Genomic DNA, 26,410 nt, shown 5'->3' with positions numbered 1-26,410 from the left:
TCTGAACCACTACAGTACTTAGCCTCACAAAGAAAGCTTGGCCCAGCCAAACGTTTTCAAACTGGACTGATTTAACTACCTTTAAGAAGACCTATTTGGTGCATTATTAGAAGTTGTGTAATTAATTTTATGTGTGTATATATGTTATGGAGAGAACCCAAGACAGCAGTTGGGCTGACGTGGGGATTAAATTATCCAGGGGAGCACTCAGATCCTCCCTTCCTTTATGCTTGTGCAAACAGCCTGTGTGTGGAAACCTAGTTATTCTTATGACATGTCCTCCCCCAGTGAAATGGGGGGTGAGTAGCCTGAGATGTAAGCTTTGATTCCAAGAGCCTGCCAGATGCCGTCCTGTAGTAACCTCCCTACCAGGCAGAAGTGGTTTGGAAGCCTTGACACCTGTGGGGAGCATGTACCATTAGACATCCCGCCTCATTGCCACTCCCACAGAGCTAGTCAGAGAACAAGTGATTTCTGAATTGTGACTTGAAAGTTCTGAGAAAGGCCCTTGCTGCTAACTCTCTTATCTCCAGTTTGATGTTATGCTTGAAATCCCACCATAGAGATTCATTCCTTGAGGATAAAGGCCATCCTTCTGTTAAAATACACACACCTGTCCCTCAACACATGACTGGATAAGCAAAATGTGGTCTCTCCATGCAGTGGAATATTGTTCGGCCATAAAAAGGAATGAAGTACTGATATATGTCACAACATGGGTGAACTTTGTAAACATTATACTCAGTGTAAGAGGCCACATATTATATGATTCTATTTATAGGAAATAGCCAGAAGAGGCAAATTCATAGAGACAGATATTAGATTAGTGGTTGCCTAGGGCTGGAGGGAGCAGAGAATGGGGAGTACAGGGTTTCCTTTTGTGGTGATGAAAAATTCTGGAACTACATAGTGGTGATGGTTACACAGTATTGTGAATGCACTGAATGCCACTGAATTGTACACTCTAAAATTACAGTGGTGAATTTTATCACAAGCATACACACACACACACACACACACACACACACACACACACTCCTGTTCAGAACCTTTATAGTTAAAAAACATAGCTTCCAGCTTTAGAGAGGTCACCTGTGTGACCTTGGACATTCTACCTAGCTCTCCCCTTCATCTATAAATTGGGGATAATAACAGTTGCCAGTGAGGATTAAATGAGATAATGCATGTAAAGTATTGAGCATATTGTCTCACTCAATAAATGTCAGCTATTATTGGCATTAGTTTCAACTGGCCCTTTAAGCTTCAGTGTGAATTCCTTCCTGACAGCAGGTTTCGGTAAGACAAATAGAGAAGCTTCTGGGGTTAGAGCCACCATGAGAACTCAGAAGGATCCTCATTGGAGAAACCCAGCCTCCTCTGAGGTTTTTTCTCAGGCAAATCCATGAAAACACTTTCCTCCACGGAGAAACTGCTTGAACACAACCAAAGAGTATGGGATGCAGAAGAGAGGAAAAGCTTGGTATGGGTTTGGGTTTCAGGGTTTCTTTAAAGCCCGTGGGAGAAATTCAGATAATGATGGAAAAGAGCATTTTAGCTCCTGGCAGAAAGTGGAAGTTTCAACTCCAGAACTCCTGTCGTGGGCCAGAACCCTTTACAGCTCTTTATTCTGAAGTAGGTGTCAGGCCAGATCTCAGGGAAAGGCCAGGGGACAGGATGAGGGCGGGAGACAGGAGGGAGGGTGGGCTGTCCATGCACTGCCACTGTGACATCACAACCCCAGCAGGTGGTGGCCCAAGGAAAAGACCTTGTCAAGCCAGGCGTCTGACTCTGGCAGAGATCCCATCCAAGTTTATTCTTTCAGAGCCCCAGTTTCCCTCTCTGTCGAACGTGAAAGTAGATGAACGAAGCAAATTGATGGTAAATACTTATTAATCCTTTCTTTTTAAAGTATGGAAACATAAACTTGGTTACAGAAAAGAAAACTATTTTTAATGCATTTGTTAAGAGAACTTACAGTTCCACTGATGATTTACATGCGTTTCCCAGATCAATGTTTCTTGCCATCGCCACTTCCCCTTTCCTCTCTAATTCGTTGTTGTCCATGGCAGCTTTAAAACTGTCTTAAGTTTCATAACGGCTGATTGGTGGCTCATCCAGAAGGTAAGTGCAAGGAAATTCATCCCCCTCCACCAAGACAAGGAAGATAGATTATCTCCTGAAAGAAGTGGTAAATGGTACTTCCCCCAGATGCTCTGTGCAGGTTAGGAACTGCCCCTGATATGTAGTTAAAGCAGCAAAATTAGGATGCCTTTGTCACAGGTGACAGTTTAAAGGAACTATACGTGAGTTCAAAGGAGCAGGCATGCTTCATGTGCATGAACATTCAAGGAAGCGAGGATGTCTCTGAAAAATGGCATTGGTGGCAGAGTAGCCAGTTTTTATTCCCAGCCTGTGAGTGTTACATATGTGCACAGGGAAAGAGCAAGGGACCCTGGTTCTGTTCCAGACCTAAGGAATCATATGCTCTGGAGATTCCAGAAAATTAGGTGGACTGTTTTCTTTGAATTATCACACCTATCCTGTCTAAAGTTATACTCTCTCTTCCTCCCCATCCTCACTGCCATTCTTTTCCAAATTTGAAATACCTGTTTGCAACAATGAGACACAAACCTGGACCTTATAAGAGATGTAATTCAAGTGAACACGAGGAGTTCTGTGACAGATTGTAAGGTTCAAGTTGAGCAACAGGTGTACATTTTAGGCTTTTGTGTATTCAGAGAAACTGGTAGTTGAGGTATTCAGATTTTATATCAAAATTCTATCTTTTGGGCTTCCCTGGTGGCGCAGTGGTTGAGAGTCCGCCTGCTGGTGCAGGGGACGCGGGTTCGTGCCCTGGTCCGGGAATATCCCACATGCCGCAGAGCGGCTGGGCCCGTGAGCCATGGCCGCTGAGCCTGCACATCCGGAGCCTGTGCTCCACAACGGGAGAGGCCACTGCAGGGAGAGGCCCGCGTACCACACACAAAAAAATTCTATCTTTTTAAAATAAATTTATTTTATTTTATTTTTGGCTGTGTTGGGTCTTTGTTGCTCTGCACAGGCTTTCTCTAGTTGCGGCGGGCGGGGGCTACTCTTCATTGTGGTGCACAGGCTTCTCATTGCAGTGGCTTCTCTTGTTGCGGAGCATGGGCTCTAGGTACACAGGCTTCAGTACTTGTGGCACGCGGGCTCAGTAGTTGTGGCGCACGGGCTTAGTTGCTCCATGGCATGTGGGATCTTCCTGGACCAGGGCTCGAACCCGTGTCCCCTGCGTTGGCAGGCGGATTCTTAACCACTGCGCCACCAGGGAAGCCCCCAAAATTCTATCTTAATACCAAACAATCTAAAGGGTATGCTTGCTGTTGTGTCCTAGGGTTTGTCAATGAGAAACTGAGCATCAGAAACCACAGACTGAGGAACAGGATTGAAAGTCAAAAATCCCACCTAGTGGCACCCCAGAGAACAAAGAACAACACCTGCAGAATATTTAAAGCTCGAGACCACCCCCTACACCACCATCTCCAAAGGAGAGGGGAGGGAAATGGTTAGATCTCAACAAACAACCAATTTAAAAGAACACAAACCAGCACAACACTTAAGTTCACCATGTCTTGGTTCCAATATTTATTCTATTGACAGGTTAGGAATACTAGGATAAATAAGTAATATCTTCTTTTACAGAAAATTGTAATGATACTACTGAGTAGGATTAAACACTCTGAGGATTTCACAGAAACATCAGAATTTAAACAGACAGTAGCCAGAGTCCTCATGGCCAGTGTGAGTGACTGTCTCACAGCTATAAATGCTCTGGGCCCGATTTCTACAAACATCTGCATGACAGAAACAATGCCATTAACATTTAATAATGCTAAAGCCTAGGCATCACCTGGCTTCAAATGCATCTCCACTGATTGTGGTTTTCAACCACAAGAAAAGGAAAATGGAATATTCTTTGGCTCTTCCGGCCTAGAAAAAATTCCTGACCTAAGTCACTGAGCAGAGAATCCTAATCCTTCGGAAGCTGGACTCTGTTTCTGCTTTCTTCCTGTGACATTATAACTGAGTTTGCAACAGAGGACGTGCGTTAATGCTTGGGTGCCAAGGGGAAGAGGCCTTTTCTGTTGGCACAAAACTGCACTCAGTCCAGGCTGGCACAGTTCTGTTCTCCCGGGGCTGACAACCTCTTCTGGCCACCTGAATACTTTGCAAGACACTGCACGTGCTGATATGATAGACAACCCCCCCCCCAAATTCTCAGAAACCAGATCTGAGGAAAGCGATGAGAAAGTCACAGTGGTGTTGTGTGGCGCAAACGTCAGAAGAGCACAACGCCTAGTTTTGAAACGAACGCCTTGCACACGGTAATTCCTGTACAGAACAGCATATTTGCTAGAAAGCACAACCCTAGCCATCGCACAGCTTCACAAAATGCCATTCTCACTCCACGTCCCCTACAAGTGACAGTGGCAGCGGCAGCAGAGGAGGTGGCCCCACCCCACCCACCCAGGGTACAGATGATGCTTCTGCATGAATCCTAATGGTGGGAGGCCTGGTTTTTGCAGAATCCAGATGAAAGGCAGGCAGGACCCTAACCAGGGGCCATCCGGAGAATCCAAGGAAGGCCAAGATGTTAAGGCCTAAATTCTGGAGTTGAGGAAAAAGATGCCCTTGTTGCCCTGGTCCAAAGTCCACTCTGGGGTAGAGTGGAAAGTCACTGAGGGCCCTCCCACCGTGATGGTTCTTTGCTGCTGGGATTCAAGAGGTGCACAGGAAGTCAGATCTCCAATGGCTTCAGGGTTTTGGATGTAAAAGGAGGATTCGATGAGGACTCCGCAGTTGCCCCATACCACGGCTGCTTAGCTCTGCAATGTTCCCTCTTTTATCTGTTGGATAAAAAGGTTTCTCTCATCTTCTGGAGTCCTCCCGTTCTGAGCCCGGACAATGCATGTGGGCCGGTGCAGGTTGAGCATGTATATCAAATGCTGCTTCTCATTCTTGAGCTCCTCAATTTGGGCCTTCAGTTCGGCATTCACACTCTCCAGCTTCTCTGACTCCTGGGGGACAAGCAGCAGAGGGATTAGGAAGGGAAGCCACGGGCCAATGAGGAACGGGGTGGCCTGCTGGTGGCCCCTGGGTGGCAAGGGGTAACAGCTGGGACACGTCGGGGCTCATCAAGCTGGAAATGGCCGCTGGCTCCCTGCTACAGTGCCCCACAAAGCCGGGACAGCAGCATTAGGTTTGGGAGAATCCAGAGCCTGGAGAAGCCTTTGAACTTGGAGGCTCCTTCAGAGATGCCTTGAGTTTCCACTCAAGGTTGAGGCAGGTTGTGACCCTAACAGTAACGAAACAGCAATAGAAGCAATGGCAAAGAGATGTCCTTTACACAAGCACAACAGCCCATGGGCAGGTCTTCTGGACCCGAAAGGGCCTTGGGGACTGGAAGGCAATCCAGACTCATGGTGCTTAGTCTTCTGTGGGTCACTGATTTCACTGAGAAGCTCATCTCCCCAGAAAGAATGTACATAGCGATAAACAAAATGTCTTAATTTTCACTGACCCCCTGAAGCAACTGACAGAACCCTTGGGGACCTGTGGAACCTGGGTGAAGACTCTGCCCTGGCCTGTCTACACTTGGGAGAGGGGACACAGCCACTGGAAAGACTGCATCACGGCCTGCTCCAGCTGCCCGCAGATGCCGTTGCCAGTGGCGCTTCTCCCTTCTGGAAGGGGAGCCGGCTGAATGCAGCTGGGAGCACAGACTATTGGATGCACCAAAGAGAAGGGCTGCAGAGTTAAGAACGAGAGAGAAAAGCAAAGAAAGTGTAACCTCTGCCTGTGGATTAAGGAAATAGCTTGTTTGAAGAGATTAATTAAAGGCTTTTCACAGTGAGCCAGATGAGAGGTGGCAGCTTTCTTTCCTGAGGAAAATGGGCAACTGAAGCCTCTTTCACTGGACTGACGTATCCCGTACCCAGAGGCTTCTGGACGTGTATGGACCGGCCGAGGGGGAATATGGGCACCAGATGATCTTGTGGTTTTTAATTCACACACCTGCTTCTTACACACCCAGAGTCACATTCATTGTGCTAACAGCTTTGCTACTTCGTCGTTCTGCAACTGGCATTTCTGCTACCAGCTACAATGCCCTTCCTGGGAAAGCATTTCTGGGCGGGGGCTTTCAAACTCCCCTTCCTCACGTGACGTGAGGTTGGCGGGGGACAGGCGTGAGCAAGAGAAAGGAGCAAGGCACACAGGCACTCACCTTCTGCAGGCACTCTGTCTTCTCCTTCTTCTTGTTTCGGCACTTGGCAGCTGCAATCTTATTTCTTTCCCGTCGCCTCTTTTTCCTTTCATCTTCTTCAGGGGCTACCTGTAAAATTCAAGAGGCACAAGCTTAATGGGAGGCTAGAAATTTAATCCACTTAAAATACACTGCCTTTTATTTCCAGCTAAAACTGACAAACTGGGGCAGCCCTAAAGAATTTGGGAGAAGTAAAGCCCTAGACTTTTGCATGCAACCTCTACACACACACACACACACACACACACACACACACTCAAGAATAATGAAAAATCAAAGAACAGTTAAAATTATATTGGCAATATTAGTAAATTAAATTTATTTTACTTTTAAAAAACATACGGATTTTAAAATAGGAGTTTGATAGTCAAAGTGATAACTATTGGTTATCAACTAGAGCAAGAAACAGATTTTGTTCAGTAAATACGTCCTTTCCCCTAGAACCAGGAATGACCTCAGGAATATCACCTTGCCACCCATTCCCCCTGCCTCTTCTTCGATTCATCTCTATCTTCACCTGGAACATCATCATAGCACCTCCTTCCTAAATTCAGGAGAAGCCCGTGCAGCTCCTGGAGAAGAGGAACCCAAGCCTATTCCCCAACCAAAGTGGCGTTATCAGCCCATGGCTTGGTGCCACCTGTGGGTGGAGAACTAGAACCATCCATTGATTCATCGAACAAGTTGATATTGATCTCTTCCTCTGTGCCCCACCCTGAGCCAGCCCTGCGATCCTCAGAGAACAAAACCCTGTCCTGCTTTACCATCTGGTCCTCTGTGAAGTTCACTCTGATCCTGACTTCGCCTCTGGACTGATGGGGAGCGAGCAAAGTCTGGCTGCTGGACTTGGCTCAGAGACCAGAGTCCAGCGGGAGTGAAGCACTCACAGTGAGCAGAGTGGGTGATGGTTTAGGCCACTAATGTCAGAACTTTGTCGTGTCACTTGTCACTGCTCCAGACAGCAGGAAAGGCCATGGGAGCCTCACTGCAAATCAAAGAGATCCTGGGACGCCACGATCACCTCACCTCTCACTTTGGATTAGATGACACTGACTTAAGGTTGGGCTGAGATGGAGGCTTTACAACATAGGGAAACAAAGCCCAAGGGGGAAATACGATGAGAGGCATTTCTACCTTTTATGTCTTGGATCCTAGAACCACATAGGCGGACATTGGGTTTAGACTAAACTACCTTTGAATCTCAGCTTCACTGCCTATTAGCTGTGAGACCTTGTGCAAGTTACTATGCTCTTTTGAGCCTCAGTTTCCTCATTTGTAAAATGGGATCAATAATCTTACCTACCCAATAGGGTTGTGATGAGGGTCAAATTAGTTAATCTATGTAAAGCCCTCTGCACAGGGTTTAGGTGCCATGGAAGCTTTAGTTATTATCATCATTAACCTCATCATCAATGTCTTCATTAAGAATTCAGCAAGTCTAGAATTTCCTTTGCAACTAACTCTACAGATACTTTTGGACAGTGGGGGAGGATTCAAAGTATTCTCATAAAAGGAAGTACTTGAAAGTAGAGCAAATCTCAGAGTCACAAAGTGTCAGACATGGAAAAGCCTTTCTAAAGGCCATTTAGATCAATCCCCTCACTTTATTGATGTGCAAATGAGGCACAGAGTGGCCAAAAGTAATGTGCCAAGGGAGGCCCAGGAATCACCAGCTCATGGTCAGCAGACCAGTAGGCTACAACACTGGATGTAAAACCCAGGCCTGTGGCTCCCGGTCCTGTGTCCTCTCTTGGCCACAGCTGCCTCATTCCACCGTGCTGCATTCCCAGAGGTGCCTGGGATCTGGGGAGGAGGCTCACGCTGCCCAGATACACAGGATGCCCGTGGGTTTCACAGGCTCAGTGCCTTAAGTTGAGAATTACAGCCACCAAGGAGACCAGAACATTCAACTAGGTCATTTGGTACATTCTCTTCCCAGTAGAAAAATCTACTTGTTAAACTGACCTAAGATCAGAAGGTCACTTGATGAACAAAAAAATCACAATACATGAGTTGGATGACTTTAAGACTGCTTCCGTGAAGCTGGCTGCCTGCTTCTTGCTCTGGAGAACCCTCCAAATATCCCTCCAAAATGTTTTCCTTCCTTCCATGGCACCCCACTACTTCCACTGCATCCTGTAATTTCAAGATTTAATTAGAAAAAAATTTTTAAATATTTTCCTTGAGTGTCCCATGTTCCCACCCTGCACTTTCCAATATTGGACTGGGCACCAGTGACTTGCCCTGAGGTTAACTGGGGGTACAGCCAATGTCCCTAATGCTGCCTTAAGGATATAGCATCATATAGTAGTCCTGCCTACCATTCACTGAATGCTAACACTCAGCCAGGCCCTCTGCTAGACCCCTAACAAATGCCATCTCATTTAACCCTTAGATCAGTTCTATACAGGAGTCATTATTTACCTGCCCCCCCTTTCATAGAATCATAAAGGTTCCTAACCAACTTCCTTTAAAACTCAGTTCTTTTCTGGCCAGGTCCACTACCTCTTGCCTAAAGGCAGTGACCATGCCAGTTAAGTGAGCTTGAAACACTCCCATCTTTCATCCATGAGGCGGAGGCCGACAAAACAGCTGAGACCTCAGCTCTGAAGTTCTCGAACCACCACAGCATTGCCAGCAAGCACCTCCCAGACTTCTCACCATGCCTGTTACTCCAGGTGTCTTATAAAAGGCTGCCGAGTGGAGAACAGCACAAGCGTCAGAGACAGAAGTGAACTTGGAGCAGAACCTGTACCGAGGCTGTGAGCATGGCCGACTGGTCCTTGCTCCACAGCCTGGCCACCTGGGTTCTCGTAGTGATGAAAACAATCACCACACTCTCTGCTTCTTCAGAACAACTGGACACCGAAGGTGATCTCATACAGACAGATTCATGGCTTTCAATACCATCCATACGCTGATGGCTTCCAACTCTGTATCTCTGGCCCTGACTCTCCTCTCAGCTCCAGACCCACGTATCCAACTGCCTCCTTCACACCTCCACTGGGGCATTGAACAGGATGGATGCCTGCTCTTGTCCCACCCAATGTCCTGCAGTCCCAACCTCAGCAGCAAATAGGCTCTCCATCTTTACTGCTGGTCAGGCCAGAAATTTTGGAGTCACCATTGACTCCTGTTTGGAGTCATACCCGATGTATGACTCCGGGAAATCAGCTGTACCATCAAGACAGCTCCAGAAGCTGACAACTCGGCACCTCACGGCCCTTGTCCCGATGCAGACCCTCTCGTGTCGGTACCCTGCTTCTGCCCTCGCTCGTACTGCCCATTCTCGACTCGACAGCCAGGGTAATCATTTAGGAATATCAGACCATGTCGCTCCTCTGCTCAGAAACCCTCCCAGGGGCTCGCCACCTCACTCTGAGTACACGGCGTGTCTTTACAATAGCCTACAACACCCAACGTGATCTGGCCTCCACCCGTGAGCTCAGCGCCTGCCTCACTCCCCACCCCACATGTGACCCCAGCCACTTGGCCCTCCTTGCTACTGGTCCTGTGCCCTCAGCACGCCCCTCCCTCAGTGCCCTTATTCTTGATCTTTTGCCAGATACCCATATGGCCCTTATCCGCTCCTCCTTCGAGTCTCTGCTCAAAGGCGATTCTATCAGTGAAGCCTCCCCTGAACTCCTGGTTTAAAACAGCAACCCCATTCCTACCCCACTCCCCTGTCCCCCTTTGCTGCTTTATTTTTCTCCTTTGCCTGTCTGTCTTTTATGGATTTACTTATCTTGTGTGTTGTCTGTCTCCTCCCAGTGGAAGGTAAGCTCCCTGTGAGGGCAGTGATTTTGTTTTATTCATGGCCGAAGCCCCCTGCCTAGAGCATGCCTGGCGCATGGTAGCTGTGTAATAAGTAAGTGCAGGAAGAAAGGGCACCCCTGGGAGAACCTACCTCGGCTTTGGTGACTGACATCTCGAGGGGTCTGCTGCTGACGGTGACTGACTCCAGCGCCGAGGACATCCGGTGGCAGAGGTGCTTGCTCTGGATGGCGAACCTCAGCTCTTCCTTGACAAAGGGTGTCAGGTTAGCAAAATCCTCAAACACCAGTGACCCAGGAGGGGACAGGCAGGGGACGATGGCAGAGGCACTGACTTCCGAGGCAGAGACCTGGCCTGGGTGTTGAAGCATCATTTTGCTGAAAGACACATCAAAACCCAAACTACTTCAGGGATTTGGGGGCATGGGATCAAGGACCCCCCCGCACCTGCGACCTCCAATACCTGAGCCCCACCCCCAGAAGAAGGTCCCATTAGCCCTCGGCCTTCTGCTTTGTTTTCATTTCACACCATCCTCATCTTGAGTAAAACAGGTTCTTAAAATACACAGCTCAGTGATGTGGATAAAATGCCTAGTTGAAGTTTATAAGGGGTGGCATTTCAGGCTATTCTGAATTCACAAGAGCTATTAGTATTGGCTGGTGTGCATATATGCAAATGTAGCCTCAAACAGTCCTGAAAGAGGAAGAGCGTTAAAAAAAAAAATCAGTGAGACTATTATGTAACCCCATTTGCAGTCTCCTTTTCAAAAAAAAAGAAAGAAAAACTTGGAAGGTATCTGAAATCAAGTTAAATCTATCAGTGAGTGGAAGTAAAAGCAAGGAGTGGGGGACCTTTGAATTTAGCAAATATCTCTCTGAAGCTTCCCCCTTGGGAAGTTGGATCCAAGTCATTGAGAATAAGGACAGTAACTGTAGCAGGTGCATTTCTTCGTCCCAGTTTGGCTGGGGTGTGGGAATTCAGGTCACAAGGGACTAGAGTAGCCCTTTCTTAAGGTAAAGGTTGGTGAAGCAAAAGACCTCAGAGTAAAGGAAAGTGAGGAGCTCAGAATTTGGACCTCTTTTGGGGAGTGTTGTTCAGCCCTGTGATGTTTGGAAGGGCTTGGGCTGGGCTCAGAGGGGGCCTGGGACTGGCTCTGGCACTAAGGAGTGGTGTGACCCGAGCTCTCTGAGTCTCAGCCTTTATGTGACAAACGTCTGGGAACTCCTACAGCACCGGGATGGAGTCTCCACTGTTGCTCTTTCCAGAGCCTGACCCAGCCCCTGGCACCGGCTTCTCCCAATGCCTGCTGACTGCTGGAGACTATCCGACTGAATACATGAAATGAGGAAGGGGCGGTTAAATGGCCTCTGAGGTCCCATCTACCCCCTATCCTTCTACAGCCCAGGGAAGACAAAGGGACAAAAAAAAAAGCAAGCAAGAAAGGGCAGAAATAGTAATGGTTCCATGGCCCCAGTTTGGAATAGCCCTCCATAAATCTCTTCCTGCTGTATACTCCCTCCAGCAGTGGCCGTCCCCCCTCATCCCTGCTTTCAGTTCTCCAGGGGCGATGAATGTGGGGATTCTCAGGGCAGGCGGTCCCCTTGGAGCATCCCTGTCAACCTGGGGACCTGAGGTCATTAGCTAAATCCAGACAGAAGAGAAGCCCTTCGGCAAGTCGCTAACATTTCACAAGTGCCTCCTTCATTCCAGAAACCTTATGTGCCTTATCTCACTTAATCTTCATGAGCACCCAGTTAGGTCCTAGTCCCATTTTATGGATGAAGTAACTAAAATTTAGACAAGCTAAATAATTTGCCCAAAGTCATAGAGTTAGTATGAGGCAGCATCAGGATTTGGAATTAAGTTTGACTCCAGAACTCATGCCCTTAATTTACAGAACATAGAATATTATTCTAAATTGTAAAAGCAAACAAAAAGCCAGAGCAAACTTTTCTTGAGGGTTGGGAGTAGGCATGGGGATGGGTGAGGGTCCTGGAACTGAAGTGATGGAAGGGAGACTAAGCAAAGAGCCATGGGGAAAATGTGAATTCTGTATTGAATTCCTGAGCTTTCTCTGCCTGGGTGCACACTCAGACTGCTGCCTGCATTTAGGAATTCCCAGTCTGGGGTCAGAACATCAAGATTTGAGGCTCACTTCCTTATGCGTCATCATCTTACCTCCCAGAGCCTTCTCTCTCCTCTGTAAAAGAAGTCTAAAAACAATCACCCTATTTTCCCAGAGTTGTGCAAGGCATTGAAGAAATAATACCTGAATATGCCCTGGAAAATATAATGCAACTAGGAAATATGTTATTATTGGGCCTCCCAGAGATCTGTCCAGCCCAGGGCTGGCTCTCCCAACAGATGCTCTGTGGGGTCCAGGTGGGTGGGTGGTTGGTCACTGTCTTTGATCTCAGACACTTCTGAATACAATACCCTGTACATCCCCTCTACAATCCCCCTTAAGATCCAAGATACACTGATGGTGGCAAGAATTCCAGGCCAATGAACACCACCATTGTTGACTATTCAGAGAAACCCAGGAAACGTATGTGATTCTCTTCCCAAAGCCCTGTGTCATGAGTCAGAACTGATATTCTTCTATCAGTTGAATCCTGTAATCTTAGGATGCGGGGAGGAGACTTTTCCGATAAACTCTGAGAAACCAGCTCTCCAAAGCCAGAGGCTTAAGATTCTCCCATGCAATTGTGTTTTCCCTCCCTTTCCAACGTTATTAAAAACGCAGTAGTTCAGGGATGGATTTCAGAGCTACCACTGGGCTGGCCTTTGTCTGAAGGACGGCATGGCTCCCTTCTGCACAGGCAGTTTGAATTCCACCACAGTTGAGCGTAGTTCCATTTCACCTCCCAAGTTTATTAATGAGCTTTCAGGGCTTGGGGTCTGCTGTGTGGGGTTTTTTTCCCCCCTTCTTAGTGTAAAGTCAGCAGTCCTGATGAAAGAAACTGAAGAATGCCAGTGGTATGGAATGTTTTTATGAAAAGCATTGGGTGGGCTTACTTGAGGATGGAAACAGGTTGTAAAAATGTTTAAAAGCCTTTCAGAAAGTAAAGCAGTTGTAACTGTAACGATTTGGGTTTTTCCTGCACTCAGCTAAAGTTCAGTTTCTTGAGATACTTTCCAGTTATTTGTTGCCTCATTCTCTTAAAATGTGATCAACCTAGACTCAGGCTGTGCCCCTACAAGAAAAATGAAGTTAAACCTTCAGTTTTTAAGAAAGTTGAGACCCTTGAACATCCCCCTTTGAAGAAAAAATTTTAGAAGATTTTCTGAGCTGACTTTCTGTACTGACCTTAAAATTGTCTAGACTTACTACAAAGAACCTGCATTTGCTTCTCATTATCTCTAATCAGAAATCGTGTCATACAATCGGTAGTTTCATCATTTCCAAGAAAGTGAAACTTTACTCATATATTTCTTTAACTGGAAATTCAGCTCCCAGATTTTATTTCCTAGTAGCTGCTACTACCTTGAATTTTCACTTTTAATTTTCATCTCTTTCCACTAAGCACTGCTCATAAAACATCTTATAGTAGGTAGCCAGTTCTTTCACTAACTTCCTGTCTTGGTCTTTCTCCTAGCCCACTGGAAGTAGGTATATAGACACTGCAGTTGTAGGTGTAAGGCTAGACATCAGGACAGAGATGACGCTTGCAGGCCTATCACTACCACTCACATGCTGAGCACCCGCTGGCATGCTTTCTGGACCTCAGTCACCTCATGTGTAAAATGAGACCAATACCGCCTGCCCCAGTTCCCTCCCAGGGCTGTCAGGAAGATCATATGAGATATGTGAAGGTGGATTTACACACATCCTGGGTAGCCATTATTACTGTGATTCCACTTTCCCCATTTCAGGGGGGACTCATAATGTTGCTGTCAATGAAGTTGAGCCCCACTAATCATGAATTAACTGGAACCCTCAAGAAATTCAGGTCAGTCACAGACAGCTTCTTTTGCACCTTGACCTCTGTCTGGGCTCTTGGTGCACCAGATCAATTCCATCCCACTATTTGCTGGCCCCAGCTTGTCCCCACTGGTCTTAAGTACTTGAGAAATGACCAGGTCTCACACATGAAACCGTTTCCGGTTCCTGTCGTGTCCTGGCTATGTACTTCCTCTTCTCCAGGCTGAGTAACACTTGGAACCACTGACCCTGTCCCATGCCCAGCCCATTTGAAAAGGGAAGAAACCATGAGCTCTATCCAATGGGATAGAACACCTAATATTAGAGTCGTCCAGGTCAAATCTTCATTTTGTAATTGAGTAAAATGGGGTCCAGGAAGGTAAAGTGACTTGCCCAAGGCCATAAAGCTGGCGAGTGGCCCAGCCCAGGCCAAGCTGTTGACCATCCACCTGCTGCTCATTTTGCTTCATCACCAACAGAGATTCAACACCGCGAGGATCAACCAACGAGGCAAATGGAGAACAGAGCCATTGGCCAGGTAGATGAAGGGTCAATAGTCCTAGGAACCTGTACCCCCCACAGAGGAGGCTTTGATAGGACTAAGACAGGGAGGGGAAGAAAGGGGACAATGGGGAGAAAAGACCAAGAGGGGGAGAGAGAATGGTGGGGTTAAAATAGGAAGGATCTGGAGGCTCCAACAGCTGCCACAGGTGCTGGGTACTGTATATTAGTCACACTGTGTGCCTCGGATGCTGCCTGCGGTGTTACCTCTGAAACCACCCAGACAATAATAACACTAAAACCCACCCCCACCCCAGTCTTCATCCAGGATATCCTCAAAGCAGTAGCATTATTCTACAACAAATGCTACATGCAAAACAGGGGGACAGTTATACCAATTTCTCCTTCACTTAAAGTTAAGAGACAGAGGCCCCAAACATGTGACCGTCACCCACACTGAAACAAGTGCATTAAGAGAGCACCCAGATTTTCTAGCACCCAATTTTTTTTTTTCTGCCTCCATCAAGGGATTAGCAGCTCCTTTATTTGTAAGAAAGCATGTGCGATTTGGAAATGAAATTAGGGAAAAGAAAATAGAAGGAAAGGAAGTGATTCGATCAGATGAAAAGAGGGTGGGGGGGGAGCAGAGAAGGAGAACCATTCCAGTGGAAAGAACGTGGGGAAGGGAAGAGATGCCACACAAAAGAAGTCCCTTTTCCCCCACTGCCTCGGAGGCCGGCCAGTGACGTCCAAGCCCCCTCATTCAAGTCACTCAAGTCCCCTCATCCGTCCCTTGTCTTTCAATTACACCCCCCTAGAATCTGAAAACCTTCGTCCAGACAGGACCGTAACGGTTGTCCAGTCCAACCACCACCTCGTGCCCGCAAACAGAGGGGCCAGGTCTATATGCCCACATTTCCCAGCTGGGTATATTGAGGGAGGCCCAGGACATCAAGTGCAGTGTAAGCTCTCAGGGTCCTGCCCCCTAGACCACAGAGCCAGTCTCTCAATTACCTGAACTGGCTTCGCACTGTCGCTTCCCCCCACGGTGGGTCTCCCGATGGAAAGCAGAGAAATCCGCGAAACGCCAGAGGAAGAGCCAGAGCTTGAGTCACAGGTACTAGAGAAAAGCGTGTGAGAAACTTGGGACAGGAAGTCTCCGGCCCAGACACTGGGCATCTGTGCCGGGAGCCTCTCCGCCTTCTGCCCTAGGGCAGCCACATGAGCGCGCGCCACCTCTGTAAACTTACCCAACTAACTTTCGCTCCGGGCTACCGGCGCTGTCCTGCCTCCCGGCGCTCCCGGGCGGGCAGGGCGACCCCCAGCGGCCGCGCGCGCGACCCCGGCTCGCCCGCTCCTTCCCCATTCATTCCGTTCCGCCTCTGGGGCAGCCCTTCCGCGAGCATCGGCCTCCGCGCCTCTCGGGAAGGCTGGGCTCGCAAGTGGCAGTGCCCGCGCACCGATCAAGGGATGGAGCCGGTCGGCGAGCCCGATAGGCTCGGACACCCTGAGCACCCACCACCCGTCGACCGCTCCCAGGGGGTAAGTAAACGCAAGGGCGGAGAGGAGCTGTGCTCCGACGCCAGTGAAGGAGCGGGAGCCCGACCTCTCGGTTGCCAGGAGCATTTCGCGCCCCAGGTCAAAAGAGAAAGTTCTTTGCGATAAAGTTTCTAAAGCGCCGAGAAGCAGTGGTGGCTGGGAGAAGTTCAGCCAGAGTTCTTTCGAAGCCAGAGGCGGGGGGCAAGTGTCGGGGGTGGGCGCAGGGGCCGGCGACTGGTTACCAGAGGGGCGCAAAGAGAATGAAAGCGAGCCACCCTTGCCGCGCTCACTCGGCTTCCAACGCTCACCTCCTGGCTCCACTCGGGGCGCCCAGGGTCCGGAGGGCGGGCGGGGTCGGGGTGGGGTCGGGCTGTTTGTGGGGCCGGCGGGCGAGCACAGAGGGCGCACAGCCGGCGCGCGGGCTGGCGGGTCCGCTGGAGCGGCGGCGCGGGGAGAGCGCTGTGCAGTGCGCGCCTCGCTGCGTGCGCCTGTGGCTGGGAGAGCGTTGCATCACCCCTTTTATAGCCCTCGGGCTGGCGGCGCGCCCTTCTCCGGGTTACCAGTCCCAGGCTGACGTAATGCTATTAATAGCTTCCCCCGAGAACCAGCCGAACTAGGCTGGGCGAAAGCCGGGGTGGGGTGGGGGGCGGAGAGGAGGGGCCAAAGAGGAGGAGGGGAAAAGAGGGACCGGTGATGCAAGCTCGGGGAGGAGCCGGCCGGGGAGCGTTCTCCCGGCCTCGCACGCCGGGACACACGCACCCGCCCGCCCTCTCTCTCCATATCAGGACCGGAGCCGCCCGGGCTGGCCGCCAGATGTGCGTACTCGCCGCTGCGTGTTCCAGGCATGAGCCAATGGTGCCCAAGCCAGCGGCATGACTCCACCGCGCTGGCATCTCTCCCTCCGCTAAGTTGCGGAGGGGGGAGTTTGGAGAGACGGGTCCTGGCCGCTGCCCAGACTAGGTGAGGCTGGAAGCGAGCAGCGACCTTTCTCTAAAATGCGTGGTCATTTTCTGGTGCTTCGTGAAAATACTCCCTTCGCAGTCAAAAGCCTCCTTCTCAAGTAGGGGACGGGATAGGAACAGAAGGATTATTCCCCAGTGTGGGAGAAGTGCTCAAAGGCACCCCTACGGTGAACCCACACCGTTACCCGCCGGGGGTGACCTCTGTGGCGGGGACCGTGAGAAGTCTGTGATTTAACTCAAGCGCGGAGAGCTCCGCGGGCTCTGTGCGCCCACGCCCGCAGCCCCGGCACAACCCACAGGGGTGCACACGCGGAACCGTCTCCCGGCAGGTTGGGAACCCGACTCTGAGGCCAGGCCTAGTGGTAGGACCCTATGGGGTTAGGATTTTTTTAACAACCCCAAAGCGTTTGAAATTGACAGCGAAACGAACAAGCCCGTGAAAAGATTAGCGACCTGGAAAAATCAGAGGCAACTCAGAGAGGGGCTAAGAGTAAGGCTGAAGCCTAGAGGCCAGGGAGAGGAGTAAAGAAAAGGTGCTTTAGTGTCCGCGGGCGGGACGGGGCGCGGGTCGCCTCGCTCTCTGGCAATGTTGAGGGAAAACCCATCTTCGGCTTTCCTGTGTTTTTCTGCGCCCAGAGAGGATTGGGTTGGGACCGGACGGACTGGACTGGGGACGCACTAACTGCAGCGGAAATAAGGCCCCGCAGCAGAAATCCTTTTCGCCCTAAAGCCGGTGGCGGGAAGGGCGGGGTCTTGTGGCCCAGATTCTAGCCGAGCCTTCAGCGGAACTGGATTTGAACCTTAAAATCGATTTCCCAGTTCCGATTCCCCGACCTCAGCTGTCTAGGCTTCGAGACCGGCAGAACCAGAGACCTTGTCAACTGCTCACGGACTAATATAGATGAACGCGAGTGTGGCCAGCCATGTTTCGTTACCGCCCGGGAGGGAGACCCGTGCGCGCCCGTGGGGTGTAGGGGCACCTGCTTCCAGCTGCCTTTAGGGAGGGAGACGGCCCAAGGCCATAGTTTGGTAATTTGGGGTAGGAACTAGAAGGCTCTCAGAGCCCAGATCTCTCCCGCACCCCCGCCGCACCTGCAGCCCTCGGGTGTTAACAGTCGTGAAGGAGGGGGGCTGTCTGTCTCTGTCTCTGTCTCTCTCTGCCTTACACACACACACAGTCCCGCACCCTCGGGGAATCTGTCTCTCTCCCCAGCCTCTCCGATTGCCCAGCAGCCTGGCATAGATACCCTCAGAGTTACAGGTAAAACTGAGTCCCCCGCACCCAGGTTCCTCTCCCCCGAATCCGAGCCTCACCGGGACACCCCCCAAGCTTCGGGGCCCAGGACAACGCGGAGAGCCGCCTTGGAAGTCCCCCCGCCCCCGGGCCGTCCGGGAGCCCAGAGGTTCCACGCAGGATCCCGGGATGTTGCCCGGGACCTCACCGGGTTTCCAGCGAAGTCACACGGCCAGAGTGGGGCCGTTGTTTTTGCTTTACTTTTCACCCTGGTAACGGGCCTCCTGGCCTCACCCCACGCTCCTACACTCCGCCCTCCTAACCACGCACCTGCAGGTAAACCCCGGGCTGGCAGGTAGACCCCGGGGCGTGTCGGCACAACCCCTAGAACACCGCGAGAGCAAAAGGAAAGGCGTTTGTAAATTTACATGAAAGTTATTTGAGGTTATCTACATATCTTTCCTATCTACTTGTCCGCTGCTCTCGAATAAATTGCACCATTATAAAGCGAAACAAGGAAATGGGGGAGAACACTTGAAAGCTACCCCCGCCCCCCCCCCCCGCTTTTTTTCCTTTGTGAAATGCCTACTGGAATCTTTAACCAGTTAACATTTTAAACTAGGATTCCATTAATACACCCAAGCCAGATTTGTGGAGGTTTTGGTCCTGTCGTTAAGGGGAAATTCGGCTTCGGGTGTAGGTAAACAAACAGCTAGACCAGCCTCCACAAAACAATGCACGAGAAGGGTAATTGAGACAGAGAAGTTCACAACCGCTGGTATTACCGTGGTGCCTCCCGTTCCTCTTATTAAATCTGCTTCATTCTAATAATTCTTGGTTTTGAATCCCCAAGTCACACCTGGATAGAAATGCTGTCAGCTGTTCGCAGAAGTCTGAGCCTCGCTCTCCCACTGAAACTCCAAAAGCGATAAGAATCTTGACAGAGAAGTCAGTCCACCCCCTTGTGAATGGGACTCCTATCCAAGGAAAACAAAAACGGCCGCTGCCTGCCTCCCTGCCTCCAGCCCCCAGGAGAGCCGTGAAATCTGCCTAATCGAAGAGAGACTGGGAAAGGGCAGGGGAAGGGAGCCCCAAGGTGTGTGCCCCTGAGGCGTGATCAGTATGAGTTCTGTGCGTCCTCATTTTACCCTGACTTTGGACCCACCGTTGTCCAGCCTGCACACTCGGTATCATCTAGAGGAGGGGCAAGAAAAGCTTCCCAGACCAAACTGCTTCTCTACACAAAGGAAAAGAATGCCTCTCCCCTCCCTGAGAAGCAAGCCCTGGGTAGGGTTATTTCAGGGGTTAATCCTCAGTGAAAGAGGGTTAAGCAGAGACTTGAATATTGCTGAGGTTTTACGCTGGAGAACTGCCTGGGGAATCTACATTCAGACCAGCCCCAGTATGTTTTGCTGAGTGAGATAAGAATTGGAAACTTCATGTTGGGGCATGTGCAAAAGGAAGGGAGAAAAGTTAAAAGGGGAGGGGATGGAACTAGGCAGCTAAAAACAGCCCACTGTGGCAACCGAATCTCAACATCAAAACATTGCAGGGAGCCAAAAGAGGAAGAAAAAAAAAGTTCAAGAGATATTTAAAGGTTTTAGCAGTTTCTTAGTCCAGGGAACAGTCCCTTCCCACTCCTTCCCCCACCCCCATTATTCTTCATCAAACCTCAAGATTGTATTTGCTCACAGATCTCTAGAGAGGCAAGTGAAACACAAGTTAAAATCAGTCAGGGTACTAGCAGCTCTATCCTCCTGGCTCAACCCACGTCACCCCAGAAAAGGTGTGGGGTAGACTTTTTTCCTTCTTTCTTCTGCTTTCCAAAGCCCACACTTTCTATAAAGTGAATTTGAATGCGGGGATTACTAATTTAAGAGTCTGCTTCCTCAGGAAACATGGGGAAGCTCTGAAATGTGGAAGGTGGTGCTTTGATTCTGGATTCAGCACGTAGTGGCTGTGTCATCTTGGATAAGTCATTTCACTCTCTGTGCCTAAGTTTCCTCAGCTGAATAATGGCCCTTGTAAGAGCATCTAACACATAAGGATTCACTGAGGATAAGGCACACAGCCAGTCTTCAGTAGTGGTATCATGAATCATGAATCAAAGGAGGCATGCTGGGGATACCCCTGAAATCTCTCCCAGAGCCCATTCTGTCCCCGTAGTCAGTGGCAAAGAGTTGTGGATGAAGCTGAGCTTCATTCAGGAATGACCATCTTCACGGGAGTGGGGTTAGGACCCCACAAAGAAAACAATGAAAGCAATCCCCATTTTCCTTCCACACAACTCTGGCACACATCTGGGGCTCTCCTCAGTGCAGGACGGACCAGTGCTGAGTGCCCCAGGCTAGGATCTGGGAGTGCAGGGTGGGCTGGGAGGGGTGGGGGAAGCTGGGTTCTGGTCTGGTTCTGCCTTTGGTATTCCTGAGCAAAGGATCTTCCCCTCTCTAAGGCCCCATCTTTTCTGAAGTGAGGAGCCCTGGGCTGAGCTCTAAGGGTCTTGAATGGAGACCTTCTGCAGAAGCCATCCTACGAGTCCCTGGCAACCCCTCCTAAGAGAGCTTGGAGGGAGGGAAGGCGTCAGGAGGAAGGCATTGGAGAGCACGAGGAACAGACTCATTTCAATCATCTCTCTTCCCCTCCAAAAACTAGAGTCAAGAAAAGTTGTCCAACTTTACTCTCAAACACAGCCTGTGGTCCTGACAACCTTCCTTTCCCCCCACCCCCTCCTCCTTCTTCTTCTTCCCCTTCTTATCTCTGAACATCTCTAGGGAATTTTACCCATGGACTTGGTGCCTTGCTAGGTAGGAGGGGCTGTGAGAGGAGCACCCCAGGCGGAGAATGCATCTTTGGGGACCTTCTGGTGTGTAGTCCATCTTCTATGCCATAGAAACCCACTTTGTACCACAGGACAAAAGCCCAGGTAGCAGCTTTTCCCATTTAAGAGTGGAGATCCTAGAGCCCTGGGGCATCCAATTCCCCACAGCCAGGGGATGAGCAGGGCTCAGGAGACCTGGGAGCCACTCGAAGTTTCCCCTCCAGGCAACGGAGTGACTTGGTGCAAGTCATAAACCCTTCATCTGTGTTCCAGTCCATAAACTTTATTTCATATTTAATATCGACTATTTAATACTGACTCCCCCCAAAGCATTGTTGTAAGAAGCAATGAGATAACAGGTGTGAGAGTCATTTGAAAATAATTAAAAGACTCATACTTTTAAAGATTCCTTTGGGGGATTCAGTATAATGTTTTTTTTTATCATTATGAAGATTTGGGAAATGGGCAACAGAAAAAGATTACCTGTAATCTCAACACTGTTAGCAATATGGTGTGTTTCCCTCTGATCTTTTTTCTTATGCATATGATTTTTAAAAACAGAGTTGTGATCGACATTGCAAGCAGCTTTGAAATTTGCTCTTTTGCTTATTTCTGAATTATATGCGGTCCTTATTACCATAATTTTTTCTTCTAAAAAATGTTCATTTTACTGTGAAATGTAGCATACATACAGATGATTATAGAACATATATATTCATTTTAATAGTAAAACAAGGGCTTCCCTGGTGGCGCAGTGGTTGGGAGTCCGCCTGCCGATGCAGGGAACGCGGGTTCGTGCCCCGGTCCGGGAGGGTCCCGCGTGCCGCGGAGCGGCTGGGCCCGTGAGCCGTGGCCGCTGGGCCTGCGCGTCCGGAGCCTGTGCTCCGCGACGGGGGAGGCTGCGATAGTGGGGGCCTGCGTACCGCAAAAAAAAAAAAAAAAAAAGGATAATAGTAAAACAAACTTCAAGAACCTACCATTCAAGTGAAGAAGTAGACCACCACCTCGAGTACTTAGAAGCCCACATGCGACCGTTCCTGATCACACCTGCCTCTCTCTACCAACCAGAGGTCACCACTGTCTTGACTTTTATTACCGTGATTTTTAATGGGCTATGGTCGTGATATGATTTACTTAGTCATTCCCCTACTTTTAGCAGAGTGTTGCTAGAGTGCTGTACAAATTTAAATCTTTATTTTGGGGAGAGGCATCAAATTCCATCATTGCCCAGGTTGTTTACATGGAGTTAGAGAAAGGGTCTTGATATCTATCTTCAAGTGCTGCACGGGTCACAGTGGAAGATGGAAGGATCTCGAATGATCATGACTACCAGTGCATTTTCCTTGTTTCCTAACATCCAAACAAAAAACCCCTGCAGGCAGTTTTCCCATGAAGCATCTCCCTTAATCCTTCCTCTCTCTATTTTCCCATCCCCCTTCATTTTCTGTTTGTCCACCTTAGAACAGACAATCTAGTCTGTGGCAGGGGTGAGTAGTACAGAGGCAGAACAGCTGGAGCAACGCTTCTGCCTGTGCCCTCCAGGCAACTGCTCACTGTGGTTCAGGTAGCAGCTCGGCTCTGGCATCTCTGTGCCAGCTCGGTGGCATGGATGATGCCAGGTTGGTGGCCACTGGAGCAGGTTCCTGGAGTCTGGTGGTACTGATTCTCCGAACTACAAAAAGCCAGAGGCAAGAGGACCCTGGAAATCATCTACTTCCATCAAAATGGGCATAAGCATGTACACGGGTACGCCGTTGTGCACCAGAGCCAGGAGATAAATACAGGACGTCTTGCTGGAGTGTTTGTCTTAATTAATACGTGCTTTGAATATTGTTTTATATTAAACAAATATGGATATGTTGAATTTAAATATGTCACACAAGAATTTTTAAGGAAAGGAAGAAGACATCAAATACATTTTGGGCTTGGGATGGGCTACCAAAACTTATACTCCTAGGACCCTGGGGGGATTAGTTCCCTCTCTTCTGCCTTTAAGTGTAGAATAATGTGAGCCAATGCCGTTGTATAGCACTCACAGCGTTCCAGACTGTAAGCTGAGCCCTTTACGTAGAGTTAATACCTGTAATCGTCATGACAATCCTATTAGGTAATTACTGTGGACATCTCCATTTTGTAGATGAGGAAACTGAGGCACAGAGAGGGTAAATGATTGCCAGAAGTTACACGGCTAGTGAGTGGCAGAGCAGGATTTGAGCTCAAGCAGCCTGGCTCCCAAGTCAGGGTGCTTGGCCACGACACCTACTGTCTCTCAACAAATGCTCACAGGAAAACTTGGGGAGTTCTGACACAGTTCAGTGTGCTCACTGGATAGGTGGGGATGTTGAGCTCACAGAGGAAAAGTGGCTCTCTTAAAATTCTCCAGAATCATAAATTCTTTTTATTTTATTGAAGTTTAGTTGATTTACAATGTTGTGTTAATTTCTGCTGTACAGCAAAGTGATTTGGTTATACATGTATGTATATTCTTTTTCATATTCTTTTCCATTATGGTTTATCATGGGATTTTGAATATAGTTCCCTGTGCTATACAGTAGGACCTTGTTGTTTATCCATCCTATACATAATAGTTTGCATCTGCTAATCCCAAACTCCCAGTCCTTCTCTCCCCCATTCCCCACTCCTCCTTTGCAACCACAAGTCTGTTCCCTCTGTGAGTCTCTTTCTGTCTCGTAGATATGTTCATTTGTGTCGTATTTTAGATTCCACATATAAGTGATATCATGTGGTGTTTGTCTTTCTCTTTCTGAATTACTTCACTTAGTATGCAGAATCATAAATTCTTATACCAGGGGACTTCCCTGGTGGTCCAGTGGGTAAGACTCCATGCTCCCAGTGCAGGGGGCCCGGGTTCGATCCCTGGTTGGGGAACTAGATCCCGCATGCATGCCGCAAATAAGAAGCCCAAATGCTGCAACTAAAAGGCTCCCTAAAATCTTCCCGCAACGAAGATCCCGTGTACCACAGCTAAGACCCGGCGCAGCCAAAATAAATAAATCTTAAAAAAAAAATAAACAAAATAAATTCTTACACCGAAAGGAAGTTTAGCAGCAGACTTCTGAGCCCCCTGTTTGCCCTTTGCTCCAGAAGGTGCTCCATTTGCTAAGATAGGGCCAAGGTAAAGAACAGGTGCTTGTGAGAGGGATGGACCACCTTTCAGGGGTGTCCTGTGCTCGTGGCTGACCACATACAACATCCCTGGAGCTGAAAGGGTGAGTGGCAGAGGGGTGGGAGCCAGGGATGGCGGAAAGAACCTTAGATTTGCACTTTTGTCCTTCCTCATGCCTTACCCTTGAAGCTAACACATCATAAAGAACCCTGATACATCAGAAATGTCTAGAGACCAATGGAAAGCGCCATCTGTCAGGCCGACTTAGTGACTGATTTTAAAACAAACAAAAAAATCAATGCAAGTCTAGGTCATATTTAGTAATTACTATTTACTGAGCACATGCTACATGCCAGGCACAATGTAAGCACTTTTAAAAATACCCAGTATCTTATTTCATCCTTGTAATAACCCGGTGAGGTAGGTATTATCATTTCAGTTTCACTGATGAGGAAACCAAAGTTCAGAAAGGTTAAGAAAATTGCTCTTAGGCACTTGATTCAAACACAGGTCTGATTTCCTTCAAAACCTCCGTTAAGCTCTACTATCCCCCAAATCTTAGAGAGCTTTACACATGCTTACTTTCCTTTAGCCTTGCCTTCTTCTTGAAAAGGGGCACCTCCCTTCCCTTTACCAAAGTCTTGTTGAATGCATGGAACCTTCTAGTATGCACCTTACCATACTCCTAAAGTCTCGGAAGACTCCCACGTGACAAATTCCAGATCCCTGTGCCCTCGTGATACTATCCTGTCTGCCAGATTTGCAATTATTCCATACTTTGCTTTAACCACAAACATAAGCCCTGCTATTGACTGAGTAAACCGAGTAGGGCTTTTTGGACTTTTATTCTGTTTCCCAAAATATGATGAACTGAAATCATCTGATGATGAACTTGTACTTGAAACTGGAGTGGCTGAGGGTGGAGTGAGTCACTCCGGTGAGTTTATACCTACCAGTCAATCCTTCAAATTCTGTCCTGTTGCCAGAGCCTGTGCTCAGCAGTATGTTTAGACATCTTGGGGTTACAAGGGCAACATAAGAGCATCCTTTGCCCTTGAGGAGTTTAAAATCTTGTTTGGGTGGCAAACTAAGATGCATGAAACAGTATCCAGCACATTGCAGTCGCTATATATATATATATATATATATATATATATATATATATATATACAGCAAGCATTTAATGGACACTTACTCTGTGCTGGTATGTGCTGAGTGGTATGTTGGGAGTTGCAGATACACAGTGATGCTTCCCTGCCTGGAAGATGCTCACAGGGAAATAGACTAGCTCATAGGGAGATAGACTTTTGACAACAGGTAGGCTGATGTAATAAGGGCTAAAGTGGTGCAGGAAAGCTCTACCCAGGAGAGCTGGCAAAGGCTGATAGACAAAGTGACTTTTGAGCTGGATGTTGAAGCTGAGCATTTTCTGGGCAGGGGAGGAGGGCAGGCATTCCAGGCATAGAGAGAAGCATATGCAGAGGCAATGGGTGCCAGAAAGTCAAGGACTGTGCCCTGCTCATCTCTACATTCATTCCCAGCTCCTTGCACTGTTCCAGACACATGCTTGTGCATGTAAATGTGCATGCAATGTGAATGTGCATGCAATGAGTGAAAATACAGAATTGTGAAAACCTGTAGCAGGTCTGGAGAATGGTGAAGCAGCTGTTGAGCAGGTATATGTATGGAGGGGAAGGGGAATGGGGAGCAAGTGGGCGAGGATCAGACTGTGATAGGCCTTGAAGGTTGTGATAATCAGTTTGAATTGTGTCCCAGGACACAGGGGAGAGGTGGGCCACAGGGTCTTTTGGCAACGGATGGACACAGCAGATGTTGTTTAGGAAAATTGCTGGTGCAGGGTTGAGGGGGGACTGGATGGGAGAGGAGGATGTGGGAGGAGGCGTCAGGAGGCTGCAGCACTGGTCAGGGGAGGCGATCAAAACCACATGAACTGAGGAGATGTTGGTACCCCACTCTCATATGTTGTTTATTCAAAGTAAAAATTATCCATGAAACATAACGCTTTTACGTGTGCTGAAAGTAAAGGAACTGTTTGTCCCCTTGATCTTTTCATTGCAAAGTTCGAGATTCCTTTTCTAAAGTCAAGCTTCTCCCATTTGAGGGGCTGTGCCTCACTTTACCTCATATATATATATGTATATGTATATATGTGTGTGTGTGTGTGTGTGTGTGTGTGGTGGTATTATAAATTGTGAAAGTTTTTCA

At 48.6% G+C, this 26,410-nt stretch overlaps 1 protein-coding gene across 3 annotated transcripts; it reads right to left on the bottom strand.

Moving 5' to 3' along the window:
• Positions 1–3,595: 3,595 nt before the first annotated feature.
• On the bottom strand, positions 3,596–16,520 carry ATF3 (activating transcription factor 3). Of its 3 annotated transcripts, none has more exons than XM_060131179.1 (4): positions 16,352–16,520; positions 10,212–10,455; positions 6,266–6,373; positions 3,596–5,057 (listed from the first exon to the last, which is right to left on the bottom strand). In XM_060131179.1, the coding sequence occupies exons 2-4, from the start codon at positions 10,449–10,451 to the stop codon at positions 4,860–4,862; spliced, it is 546 nt and encodes a 181-aa protein (XP_059987162.1). In that variant the 5' UTR covers positions 10,452–10,455; positions 16,352–16,520; the 3' UTR covers positions 3,596–4,859. The 3 variants fall into 3 exon arrangements, with proteins under 3 accessions (XP_059987162.1, XP_059987153.1, XP_059987171.1); XM_060131170.1 differs by lacking the exon at positions 16,352–16,520 and adding an exon at positions 15,755–16,265; XM_060131188.1 differs by lacking the exon at positions 16,352–16,520 and adding an exon at positions 15,519–15,718.
• Between the last annotated feature and the right edge of the window lie 9,890 nt (positions 16,521–26,410).

Source organism: Lagenorhynchus albirostris, chromosome 2 (genome assembly GCF_949774975.1).
Source record: "Lagenorhynchus albirostris chromosome 2, mLagAlb1.1, whole genome shotgun sequence".
Classification (NCBI taxonomy): Eukaryota; Metazoa; Chordata; class Mammalia; order Artiodactyla; family Delphinidae; genus Lagenorhynchus; species Lagenorhynchus albirostris.
Note: the sequence above shows the minus strand (reverse complement) of the source record. Positions and strands in the feature narration are given on the sequence as shown.

What these genes read in the sequence shown, in the direction of transcription:
- ATF3 (XM_060131170.1), bottom strand. Translation starts at nt 15,870, where the DNA reads ATGGGGAAGGAGCGGGCGAGCCGGGGTCGCGCGCGCGGCCGCTGGGGG. An exon ending in TGTCAGTCACCAAAGCCGAG is followed by an intron (nt 6,374 to 10,211) that starts GTAGGTTCTCCC and finishes TGAATTTTACAG; the next exon opens with GTAGCCCCTGAAGAAGATGA. An exon ending in AGACAGAGTGCCTGCAGAAG is followed by an intron (nt 5,058 to 6,265) that starts GTGAGTGCCTGT and finishes CTTGTCCCCCAG; the next exon opens with GAGTCAGAGAAGCTGGAGAG.